Below are 13,042 nucleotides of genomic sequence, written 5' to 3' on the forward strand. Positions count from 1 at the left end.
GGGCCCACGGTTTTCAAGAACTCAGGGCCAGAGTCCCAAGTCCTCCGCACCAACAGCTGGAGCCAGATACTCAAGAGCTCAGTTCCCGGTGAGCATGCAGCACTTTGAGCTCCTTAGAAAACACTCCCCCCCCACCGAGGTAGCTGGTGTCTCTTGGTCTGCTGATAGGGTGTGTTTTTCCCTCTGCTCCCACTGGACATCAGTGCCATTTCTGGACATCAGTGCTTCTAACTGCTTGGCCTCTAGCAATAAACATCAGGTGGCTAGCCCCTTACATGGGCTGGGCCAGCCATGGCAGGGGTGAAGGGGCTCTAGACGGGGCGGGGGAGGCCTGGAGGCTGCTGTGGAGTGGGAGTGGTGAGGGCCTGGCTGGGGAAGAAGGGGCTTGGTCTCAGATTATCTTGATTCCTGGTTTTCATTGGCTGGAGGGCAGCAAAGGGGACAGATAATGATTGGGAAGAGGGGAAGGTGCTGGGGGAACTTTGGGGAAGTGGCGGGTGATATGGGATGGGGAGAGAAGGCAGGGTGCGTCTGAGGGTGGTCTATGGATGGAGCTGGGGAGCCCACTGAGAGGGAAGGAGGGGATGTTGTGGAATGCATGGGTGGGAGGAAGCTACAGGTGGCAGCTGATCCTAATTAACATGTGCTGCCCCCCCAGTGCATCACCCTGCATCCTGCATGCACGTCCCCTCACCCTTCACGGTCAGCTGCCGTTGGGCTCCAGTTGGCTTGGGCGCTGTTGTTCTCTGTGGGAGCCCTGTGAGGAGGGGAGAGCCCATGGGTGGAGAGCCTGGTCTCCTTGGAGGCAGTCCCACCTCAATCCCACCTGTCCTGAGTCTATTCCCATCTGGGCAGGTTTAATCACACAAAGGAACAAGCCTCGGGGATGAAGAGCCTGATCTCCTAGGGCCTTGGGAAGAATCCACCGCCCCTGGGGACGTGATGCCGCCACCGAGCGGCTCACCCAGCCACAGCCAGCCAGTGCTGCACACGGCAGCTGCTCACGTTGTGTCCTTAGAGCAGGAGGGGCGGGACGTTGATACCAAAGACATCACTGTCCAGGGGAGCAGGTGACCCACGGGGGATTGTGCATTGCTGGTCCCCCTCCACGTCCATTCCACAGGCTGTTAAAGCTTTGGCCGGGGAGCCGGGCGTCGTAGCTCCGGAGGTCCCCGGTACCTGCCCCACTGTCGGCCGAGATGGTGGCCGTCACGAGCACAGCTGCTGCACTGGCAAATGCCTCGAGCAGCCCCCACCGGCCCGTCCTGCCATTTATCTGACCCAGCCATTGCTGTGCCACGGAGCTTCCCGCTGCACCCCCAGAGAATCTGCTGCCCCTTCCGGCTGTTGGGACGGCGCCGTGGGTCAGCAGCAGGCTGACACTTGCAGCAGCCTCCTGGGAGGTGGGTTTGGCTTGTGGCCGGCTGGGAGCCCGTTGCCTGCCTGGGGCTCTGGGAATATTTCAGAGGTCAGCTGGTTGGGCTTAGCTGTCGAATGGGACTGGCCTGCTGTAACATGGGATGGCCCTGTTAATACCAGAGAGGACCCTGCTCTGGTGTTCTCTCCTCCTTGGAAGTCCCAAGTTTTAGGGCATGAGCTGTACCTGGGGGGCTGGGGGGGGGAGTTTGCAGTGGTGGTGGATGCTCTAGGCCCCCCTCCCCCAGCTACGATCTGACCCCTGCTCCCTTTCCCATGGCAGTGTCATGCCTCCGGTGCCTGGTGGACGTGGTCCCGGTGAAGAACGAGGAAGCAGCTGTCATCATGTTCATCCTGAACTTCGAGGACCTGGCCAAGCTCATTGCTAAGAGCGCCAGCCGGAGTCTCCACCAGCGACTGTCCCAGGGCTGGCGCCAAGGTGAGCGAGAGCCGGGGTCCCCAGGCAGGGATTGGGGAGGAGGGCGGGGGATTGGGTAGGTTCCGCTTGGTGAATCCGACCCTGGAATTTTCTCTGGAACTCAGAGGTGCCTTCGCCAGGGGGCTGGTGGCCCGGTGGCCTGGTTCGGGGCCCGAGCTCCTGACCAAGCAGTGGCCTCGTTGCCGATTGGCTCTGGGAGGCAGCGTGTTGCCAAAGGAAGATCTTGAAGACTGTCCTGCCGCTGAGCCTGGAGCCATGGAGAGCGACTCCCCAGCAGTGATACAGCGAGACAAGGAGGCAGCTCTGCAAAGGGAGGCGGATGGAACCTAATCTCCCTGGCCAAGAGGAAGCTGAGTCCTGGGGATCCTGAAGCAGAACCCATCCTCCGGGGGAAGCCCTCCCCTCGGACCTCCCTGTCCCTTTGCATCCACCTCTGCCCGCACACACACGGTTACACCTCGCCTAGATGTGTCCGAATGCCCCAGCTCCCCTCGGAGGGAACTGTACCTTCCCACATAGTACCTGTACCCCCCCTTGCCTGTCGCCCACCCCCACCCCTCCCACCTAACCATGTACTGCTAGCATGCCCATGCCTCTCCTGCACCCCCGTCCCTCCCATCCGTTGCCTGTGACCTTACTGCACGCACATCTGTAACTGCCTTATGCCTCGCATACAGCCGCACCTCCTCTCAAGCTAGCTTTCTGTGTAGCTTGCCCATACATTGCTTATAGCTGTATTTTCCTATATCTACACCTCACCGTCCTCTACCTCTGTACATACCCCCAGCTACCCCGTGCCCTATATACACTCTGTACATACTCTGCTTCTAGCAAGGTACCGCTATGAAAGTACAGTATCTACGCTTTACCTGTACCACCAACCCCCCTGTCCTCTTGCCTTCCATGGATTGCCTGGTGCTCAGGACCCGTCTCAGCCCTTTCCTTCCGGCACGCTGCCTGGAGACAGCCTCCTGACCGGGCTCGCTATTGCTCTTCCACCCATTTGCACATCTGCTGCCTGCCCCATCAGGTCCCTTTGCAGCGCCCTCGTGCGGAGCCTGCTGCCGGCTTGTGTTCATACACGTCGCTGGGAAGCTTGGAGGGAGATCCCACCGAGGTGAGGATTCCCAACGAAAGCTGAGTCAGTGCCCCACCCCCAACTGGCTCGGCCATCATCCTAACGCGCTCTCGGGTTTAATGTTGTCTGGTTTAGAGATATGCACCCTGGCATGCCAGCCTCAGTCTCAGGAAACAGACACTACTGTCAATGACCTGTGATGACACTCGTCTTGATGCTATGGGAGGGAGGGGGCGCCGGGGAGGGAAGCAGCTCTCATGCTTCAGACTATCAGCTGGTCTCCTGAGGGCTCATGAAGGATTCCCTTCCCCACATGCTGCAGCATGGCCCCAGTGAGCCATGGGGAGCTGGGGAAAGGGGGTTTGAAGTGTCAGGCAGTGGCCACCCCAGTGGACTGGGGCGAAGGGCAGTCTGTTCCATCACTGGGATCTAGGGGTGTTCGTGAACTAGGAGTATCATGCTGATCTGAGACCTCATTGTTAGGGGCAAGGAAGATTTTGGAGGCTGAGTCCTGTTTCCCCAGCTCACCCCTTGCTTGGCTGGAGCAACAGTGGATAATGTCCCTTTCTTGCCCTGTTTCCCTTGGCGCTGATGTGTGAGGTCTGATGTTGTCTCGTGAGTCACTGCATCCCCATTGCTTCCAGGCTGGGGCTGGGAGTCTGGAAGCAAGAGCCCTTTGAGATGCTGGGACAGCACAGCTGTGCGTTTCACATTGTAGGGGTGTTTTCCTTCTCTCCACCCTTCAGGGGCGGTAGGAGGTGAAGTTCTCTGGGAGCCAGACCCCAGGGGGCTGAATTCTGTGGCTGATATTTTATTCTTACAGCAGCTCTTAGCTGTCCCATCTGACAGCAGAGCCCCACAGGGCTTGGTGCTGTACAGACACAGAATAACAGCCCGCTCTTGTCCCAAAGAGTGGGACGGTCAGTAAGGGCCTGGAGAGATGAAGTGATTTGCTGGTGGTTACACAGCAGCCCACTGGCAGCGCCGGGAACAGAACCCAGATCTCCAAAGTAGTTTCCATCTTCTCTCTAGTCTAAACTGTTTCCAATCTGGTGGCTTGTGCATCTCTGTGAATTCCGTCACCCCTTGGAGAGAATATATATGTCAAATCCAGCAGAGCTGGTCAAGTTCCCCTGGGATTAGGAGGCGGGATGCTGCCCTTTATGTATGTTTGGATTGGAGGTATTTCACTATATCGTGTGTCCCAGCCATGTGTGTTAAACATCCAGCCAGTTCTGCAGGCATGTTTGCTGGATTGTTGCAGATGCTCACATGTATGTGGAATCAGTGTGAATTCGTATGGCAGCACATGGTGAGCGGGTTCTGGATTTGTTTTCATCTCAATAGGATCAGCTTAAGTGAGTCTCTGAAACATATCCTCAGAAGGTGGGAGCGAGAAACATTTTTGTCCAATACAAATGTAATACGGGGCCACCCCAGCAGGTGGAGATAGTATGCACAGATCCTGTCATTCAGAGGGGACAGTGTAATGTAGCCAGCCGATCCCTTCCAGGAGGGCTGATTCCAGGGCGGCTTTAGGAAGAGCAGGTGCATTGATGCTAGGTAGCAGGGTCTGTGCTAGTCTGAGAGCCAGAGAGAACACAGGATCTGCCTGCCTGCTGCAGCCTCCTGAAAAGTTGTACTCACCTGCTTCCCCCAGCTGTACGTTAGCCCCAGTGTCCTTGGACCCACAGCGGGAGACACCGGGGCCACGTCACAAACTCCTTTTGGCTGGCTCCTGGCTAGACACTCTCACGCTGCTCTCCTAGGCCCAGCCATCGTCCGCTGTACTCCAGAACTCATGTGTCACAGCTGCCCTTTGGAAGGCCAAGATCAGGGATTGGTTTTCAGAGCATGTTAGTTTCCTAAGAAACTGACAGCCCAACAACGGTCTGTCTCTCTTTCCAGTGCAGCCCTGCTGCTCTTTGCTGCAGTCACGCCCGTCTTACCAACTAAACACGTTCAGTGCTAGGATGGGAGACACCCCGGGAGTGCCACGGGGCTGCTTTATACGTACCTGCCCACGGAGCCAGCACAAACGCTTCCAGCAGGGGGTTAGGAGCCACCAAGGGGCTTCTTTTCCAGCCGAGAAATACACCTGGCCTGCTACAGTTGTTCAAGATCCTATGGTGCTTTCCACGTGAGGCTGGCATCCTGCAAAGATTCCAGCCTGGGTAATTGCACTCCTTCCACTAGCCTCTCTGGGAGATGGGATTCTTCTCCATTTCCTGCCTTAAGAGGTTGGTCGAGGATGCTGTGAGCTGTGTTCCACCCCAGAGGGGGCTGCATTTCAGTGAGTGGCTGCTGTGAGCCCTTGCCTACAGTGAGTGCCTCAGACTTAAGGTCACTGAAGCAATTATGAGTTAAAAAAACCAGGCACATGGAAGCTTGTGGCCGCATAACTGCAGATGTTTATGGGGCAGGCAGGGTAGATCCGGCCAGCAAGCAAAGCATCTGTGGCAGGGCATATACATACGTAAAATATGCCGTGCTTGCGGTTTCTGCTCTTGGCCTTTGGCATGTGAGCTGTGGGGAGCAGGGACAACACCTGTGCCTGTGTGCCGAGTTACAGCAGCTACCCAGGAGCCAGGGGAGTACCCGCAGCGTGAGCCGATGACAACGGGCCAGGATTCCCGCTGATGTGAGCAGGAGCCACTCCATTGGGGTCATTGGAGTCCCATCAGGAAGGGGATTTAGATTGTGACATGCTGGGAAAGGCTGGGTGCTGTCCTTTGAGGGCCTGCTTCTCCACGGCCCTGCACCTTGGGTAGTTATTTACCCCAGTGCAAAATGGGTGTACAACGCTACCATGCCAGAGTGGAAACATTTGCACGCACTTCTCACTGGTGCAAATGGCAAGACCCCATGCAGGACAGTGGAGAATCCAGCCCGGTGTCTCCTCGATATTCTTGATGCTGTGCAGCGTTTTGGGGAAGGATATGTGCCCAGTTTCTTTAAATGGGTAGCTGGAAGCCAGGCAAGAGGGGGTAGAGAAAGCTTCTAGACCAGTGATTCTCAACCAACGGTATGTGTACCCCTGGGGGTACGCAGAGGTCTTTCAGGGGGTACATTAACTCAGCTAGATATTTGCCTAGCTTTGCAACAGGCTACGTAAAAAGCACGAGCGAAGTCAGTACAAACTAAAATTTCATCCAGACAATGACTTGTTGATACTGCTCTATAGACTATACACTGAAATGTAAAGACAATAGTTATATTCCAATTGGTTTATTTTATAATTATATGGTAAAAACAAGAAAGTCAGCAATTATTCAGTAACAGCGCACAGTGACATTCGTATTTCTATGTCTGATTTTATAAGCAAGTAGTTTTTAAGTGAGGTGAAACTTGGGGGTACTCAAGACAAATCAGACTCCTGAGAGAGGTACAGTAATCTGAAAAAGTGCAGAGCCACTTATCTTGACAGAAGCTTTCCAGTGAAGTTGCGAGAGCACTTTCCTGATTCCAGTAAAGTTCCTTGTTCAGTGTTGGAAGAAAGTGACTCTTTCCGAGATTCTTTACCATTGTCACATGACAGTATCGACACGTCTCAGCTTGACTTTTTAGGAGCGGTGAAGTCACGAGTTTTGCAGGTCATCACAAATACCATCGTCCACCCTGGACATACCACAGAGGTGACAGAGTAACCGAGTTCAAGATGCACATAATCAGAAGGAATTTTTCAATCTCATCTGACTATTATCAGCCTGGTCTCAGACATTCTCCAGCATGATCATTTTCTGCACTGCAAGATTCAGACTCCTCCTGTGTTGGAGTTGTGTGTGGTGTGGGGAAATACTATTTTTTACCGACAGAAAATTTTGGTTTTGGGTGTCAGATTTTGACCAATCAGATTCTCCTCCAAGTTTGCATTGCAGATTCACCCTTTCTGCTCAGGCCAAGCATGGAAAGTTTGGCCCCTAAAAATGAATGTGTCAAAGTTACAGAGCACGGTGAGGAAGAGGTTATAACTGAAACTGCTTTGCTACCGTAACTAGTTCATCGTGGTTGATCAATGGTTAGCCCAGGTCAGTTAACACGGTTTGGTTAGCCCAGGACTGTTGTCCCTTTTGGCCTGAGCAGTTAGCCAAAATTCAGGGCCTTGCATGGTTGTTTACATTTGGATGAAAAATCTGAGAGGTGAGTCAGGTCTATTCCTGGGGTAAACTTGTTTGTTCGCAAAGAAATGTCCACAAAGTCCTGTTCCCCTGAACACAGTGGAAACAAAGAACAGCATGCAGTTTCCGTGCTCAGAAATTCCCATGTCTGCCACTCCAGCTGTCTACTCTGTGCCCAAGGAGCTCTGTCTCTCTGCTTCTTTTCAGGGTTATGCTCACAACTGTTTTTTCTGCTGGCTTAGTTCCTCTCAAACACCACCGTGCAATTGATATCTTAGCCACTGTGTTTGCAACAAGGGAAAACCCTGTTAATCTACCTGGCTTAGCTCTGACCTGTCATAGAATATCAGGGCTGGAAGGGAGCCCAGGAGGCCATCCAGTCCAACACCCTGCTCAAAGCAGGACCAATCCCCAACTAAATCATCCCAGCCAGGGCTTTGTCAAGCCTGACCTTAAAAACTTCTAAGGAAGGAGATTCTACCACCTCCCTAGGTAACGCATTCCAGTGTTTCACCACCCTCCTAGTGAAAAAGTTTTTCCTAATATCCAACCTAAACCTCCCCCACTGCAACTTGAGACCATTACTCCTTGTTCTGTCATCTGCTACCACTGAGAACAGCCGAGCTCCATCGTCTTTGGACCCCCCTTTCAGGTAGTTGAAAGTTCAAATTCTCCCTCATTCTTCTCTTCTGCAGACTAAATAATCCCATTTCCCTCAGCCTCTCCTCATAAGTCATGTGTTCCAGTCCCCTAATCATTTTTGTTGCCCTCCACTGGACTCTTTCCAATTTTTCCACATCCTTCTTGTAGTGTGGGGCCCAAAACTGGACACAGTACTCCAGATGAGACCTCACCAATGTCGAATAGAGGGGAATGATCACGTCCCTCGATCTGCTGGCAACGCCCCTACTTATACAGCCCAAAATGCCATTGGCCTTCTTGGCAACAAGGCCACACTGTTGACTCATATCCAGCTTCTCGTCCACTGTAACCCCTAGGTCCTTTTCTGCAGAACTGCTGCCGAGTCATTCAGTCCCTAGTCTGTAGCAGTGCATGGGATTCTTCCATCCTAAGTGCAGGACTCTGCCCTTGTCCTTGTTGAACCTCATCAGATTTCTTTTGGCCCAATCCTCTAATTTGTTTAGGGCCCTCTGTATCCTATCCCTACCCTCCAGCGTATCTACCTCTCCTCCCAGTTTAGTGTCATCTGCAAACTTGCTGAGGGTGCAATCCACACCATCCTCCAGATCATTTATGAAGATATTGAACAAAACCGGCCCAAGGACCGACCCTTGGGGCACTCCACTTGATGCCGGCTGCCAACTAGACATGGAGCCATTGATCACTACCCGTTGAGCCCGACAATCTAGCCAGCTTTCTATCCACCTTATAGTCCATTCATCCAGCCCATACTTCTTTAACTTGCTGGCAAGAATACTGTGGGAGACCTTGTCAAAAGCTTTGCTAAAGTCAAGGAACAACACGTCCACTGCTTTCCCCTCATCCACAGAGCCAGTTATCTCGTCATAGAAGGCAATTAGATTAGTCAGGCATGACTTGCCCTTGGTGAATCCATGCTGACTGTTCCTGATCACTTTTCTCTCCTCTAAGTGCTTCAGAATTGATTCCTTGAATACCTGCTCCATGATTTTTCCAGGGACTGAGGTGAGGCTGACTGGCCTGTAGTTCCCAGGATCCTCCTTCTTCCCTTTTTTAAAGATGGGCACTACATTAGCCTTTTTCCAGTTGTCCAGGACTTCCCCCGATCACCATAGGTTTTCAAAGATAATGGCCAATGGCTCTGCAATCCCATCCGCTAACTCCTTTAGCACTCTCGGATGCAGCGCATCCGGCCCCATGGACTTGTGCTCATCCAGCTTTTCTAAATAGTCCTGAACCACTTCTTTCTCCACAGCGGGCTGGTCACCTCCTCCCCATGCTGAGCTGCCCAGTTCAGTAGTCTGGGAGCTGACCTTGTTCGTGAAGACAGAGGCAAAAAAAGCATTGAGTACATTAGCTTTTTCCACATCCTCTGTCACTAGGTTGCCTCTCTCATTCAGGAAGGGGCCCACACTTTCCTTGACTTTCTTCTTGTTGCTAACATGCCTGAAGAAACCCTTCTTGTTACTCTTAACATCTCTTGCTAGCTGCAACTCCAGGTGTGATTTGGCCTTCCTGATTTCACTCCTTCATGCCCGAGTAATATTTTTATATTCTTCCCTGGTCATTTGTCCAATCTTCCACTTCTTGTAAGCTTCGTTTTTGTGTTTAAGATCAGCAAGGATTTCACTGTGAAGCCAAGCTGGTTGCCTGCCATATTTACTATTCTTTCTACACATCAGGATGATTTGTCCCTGTAACCTCAATTAGGATTCTTTAAAATACAGCCAGATCTCCTGGACTCCTTTCCCCCTCATGTTATTCTCCCAGGGGATCCTGCCCATCAGTTTCCTGAGGGAGTCAAAGTCTGCTTTTCTGAAGTCCAGGGTCTGTATTCTGCTGCTCTCCTTTCTTCCCTGTGTCAGGATCCTGAACTCGACCATCTCATGGTCACTGCCTCTCAGGTTCCCATCCACTTTTGCTTCCTCTACTAATTCTTCCCGGTTTGTGAGCAGCAGGTCAAGAAGAGCTCTGCCCCTAGTTGGTTCCTCCAGCACTTGCACCAGGAAATTGTCCCCTATGCTTTTCAAAAGCTTCCTGGATTGTCTGTGCACTGCTGTATTGCTCTCCCAGCAGATATCAGGGTGATTGAAGTCTCCCATGAGAACCAGGGCCTGCGATCTAGTAACTAACGTGAGTTGCCGGAAGAAAGCCTCGTCCACCTCATCCCCCTCCTCCGGTGGTCTATAGCAGACTCCCACCACGACATCACCCTTGTTACTCACAATTCTAAACTTAATCCAGAGACTCTCAGGTTTTTCTGCAGTTTCATACCGGAGCTCTGAGCAGTCAGACTGCTCTCTTACATACAGTGCAACTCCCCCACCTTTTCCGCCCTGCCTGTCCTTCCTGAACAGCTTATATCCATCCATGACAGTACTCCAGTCATGTGAGTTATCCCACCAAGTCTCTGTTATTCCAATCACATCATAATTCCTTGACTGTCTTGCAGCCTAGTCCTTGAGTAGTAGCCCCCATTGTGTGCAGTTGTCTTTACTACATAAAGGGACTTGATTACTTCTGTTGAGCCTAAAAAAAGGGTACTTGGCACCCCCATTGGCTTAAGGAGGTCTGTGGTAGTCTTTGGATTCAAGACCATCCCTGGGAGTCATTAGCACCTTTCTGCATAGCAGTACTTAGCCCTGTCACACACACACCCCTCCACATTGGATGCTGGGCTCTTTTGAGAATGTGGTCCTTATTTAGGTACTTAACATTATACAGCACCTTATATTCAAAGCACAGCTCCCCTTGCCTTCACTTGCATCTCGGAGTGCTCAGCACTTCTGCAAATCCAGAGTCTCAAGTCAGATAGCCAGGAAATGAGGAACATGCCTTTAGTGACCACCTGTGAAAAGTTTGGTTTACATGACTTGCCTAGCATCATACAGGAACTTTGTGACGTGGGCAGAGGTAGACTCCAGGTCTCCAGAACACCCTTAAATTGACTTAACCATGAAGCCATCCTTTCTGTGCCTGCAATCATCTATCGTATCCACCACACCTTCCAACTTCAGCAGCAAAGGTCCTACAGACAACTGCCTCCTTTATTACACAACCCTGATTCATCCCCTGAGCAGGTCCATACTGCGTGTCGAATGAGGCAGGGGTCCACTGGAAGAAATAGTGTATGTGATCATGTAATTAGAGGCTGTATCGTAATGCATTTGCATAATGGGGCTGAATTAAGGTTACACAGACAACCTTAACTCTGGCATTTCTTAACTTTCGAGGGCTTTGCAACCATAATCAAGCTCTATTAACATAATTTTTGTGTGTAATTTCCTATGTTTTTAAAAGAGCAAACTGAAAAAACAGAAATTCCATCCTGTGACATCATCCTGGCACCCACATGGGTCATCAGCAGGGTTGGAACCTCTAGATTTACTGCACAGACCTCTGTCATAGGAGTTTAGGGAGTAACTGATAACAATAAGAAAAGGAGGACTTGTGGCACCTTAGAGGCTAACAAATTTATTAGAGCATAAGCTTTCGTGAGCTACAGCTCACTTCATCGGATGCATTCAGACAATAGTAGCTTGTTCTCCTCTGTGTGGGCCTCAGAGTAGCAGCTGTGTTAGTCTGTATTCGCAAAAAGAACAGGAGGACTTGTGGCACCTTAGAGACTAACCAATTTATTTGAGCATAAGCATAATTTGCAAACTGGATACAATTAATTTAGGCTTGAATAGAGACTGGGAGTGGATGTGCCATTACACAAAGTAAAACTATTTCCCCATGTTTATTTCCCCCCATCCCCATCCCCCACTGTTCCTCAGACGTTCCTGTTAACTGCTGGAAATGGCCCACCTTGATTATCACTACAAAAGGTTTTCTTCCCCACCCCACCCCCGCCCTCCTGCTGGTAAGAGCTCATCTTAAGTGATCACTCTCCTTACACAGTGCATGATAAACACCCATTTTTTCATGTTCTGTGTGTATATAAATCTCCTCACTGTATTTTTCACTGAATGCATCCAATGAAGTGAGCTGTAGCTCACGAAAGCTTATGCTCAAATAAATTGGTTAGTCTCTAAAGTGCCACAAGTCCTCCTGTTCGGGCCAGCACTAGAGGGAGGATGGGACACTTTGCCAGGGGGTATCACAGATATTTGCTGACAGTGGAGCAATGGTGAGACTCATAGAAGATCAGGGCTGGAAGGGACCTCAGGAGGTCATCTAGTCCAACCCCCTGCTCAAAGCAGGACCAATCCCCAATTTTTGCCCCAGATCCCTAAATGGCCCCCTCAAGGATTGAACTCACAACCCTGGGTTTAGCAGACCAATGCTCAAACCACTGAGCTATCACTCCCCCCCTCAGAAATATTGGGTTCCGTTCCAGGCTCTGGAGGGGAGTGGGCTCTACTGGCTTCAGCCTTCTGCCTCTTCCCCTCCACCCCGAACCTATCCCAGTCCAGTCTCTTCCCCACCCTGGGATCTTTATCCCAGCCCCATTCTTCTTACCTAGCTAGGCCTAGTCTCCTGCTCCAGATTCCCAGTCCCCCTCTTCCCCTCTGCTTCCCAACCCAGTCTCCTGGCTGAGCCAGTCCCATTTTCCCTCTCCCAGCTCCTAATCTAAGCTATTTCTCTCTTTCCCCGCTGGCCTCTAGTCACCTTTTCCTGCCCGTACCCACATCCCCCAGGCCTACTGCCTCCCAGTTGCCCTCCCTGAGCTCCTCCAATCTCAGGGTCCCCCCAGGTCCTTTCCCCAATCTCTTTGCCCAGCCAATCCCAGTTTACACCCATCCCAACTCCTACTCCCAGTTTGCCTCTCCCTACTGCCAGCCTCCACTGCCAGTCCTCCTGCCTTCCCACACCCCTTGCTCCAATCTACTCCCCCCTGCTCCTTTCCCAGAGACGGCTTGTATCCCCTCCGCACTCCGATCCAGCAGCTTCCTCCTCCTCATTGCCTGGGCATTAATAGCAGGGAGCTCAGGCATGGGTCCGGGCAACCTTAACTCTAGCAATCCCCAGCTTTGGCACGCTTGGCTTTGCAATCTGACTGATGTTCTTCTAATGTCGTTTTGGGGTGTGGTAACTTTAGAGGCTGATTTCCAAAGCCCACCTGGGAGATTTAGACGCTCCACTCCCATTCTGTCCAAATCCCTTAGATGGTATTGGAAATCTCAGCTGTATATTTCCCAGCTTGGGCGGGACACAGTAGTCAAACATAGAACAAATAAATCAGGGCAAGTGTTAGCACTTCCCTGGGGGAGAGAATCCACACTAGGATTCTCCTCTAACTGGCAGGGGTTGGGAGAAGGTCCCATGAGGTCTGACTGCACCAGGAGAAAGGGTGACCTGATGTGCCCACCCCGCTAAGGAGAGGCA

General features: G+C 51.7%; 1 protein-coding gene across 1 annotated transcript in view; it reads left to right on the forward strand.

Moving 5' to 3' along the window:
- The window catches only part of KCNH6 (potassium voltage-gated channel subfamily H member 6), a 101,410-nt gene that overhangs the window by 44,887 nt on the left and 43,481 nt on the right, over positions 1–13,042 (forward strand). The window contains exon 3 of the mRNA XM_073326209.2: positions 1,700–1,855. Coding sequence (XP_073182310.2) covers positions 1,700–1,855 — 156 coding nt within the window. The remainder of the gene's footprint in view (positions 1–1,699; positions 1,856–13,042) is intronic.

Source organism: Lepidochelys kempii, chromosome 27, assembly GCF_965140285.1.
Source record: "Lepidochelys kempii isolate rLepKem1 chromosome 27, rLepKem1.hap1, whole genome shotgun sequence".
Lineage (NCBI taxonomy): Eukaryota > Metazoa > Chordata > Testudines > Cheloniidae > Lepidochelys > Lepidochelys kempii.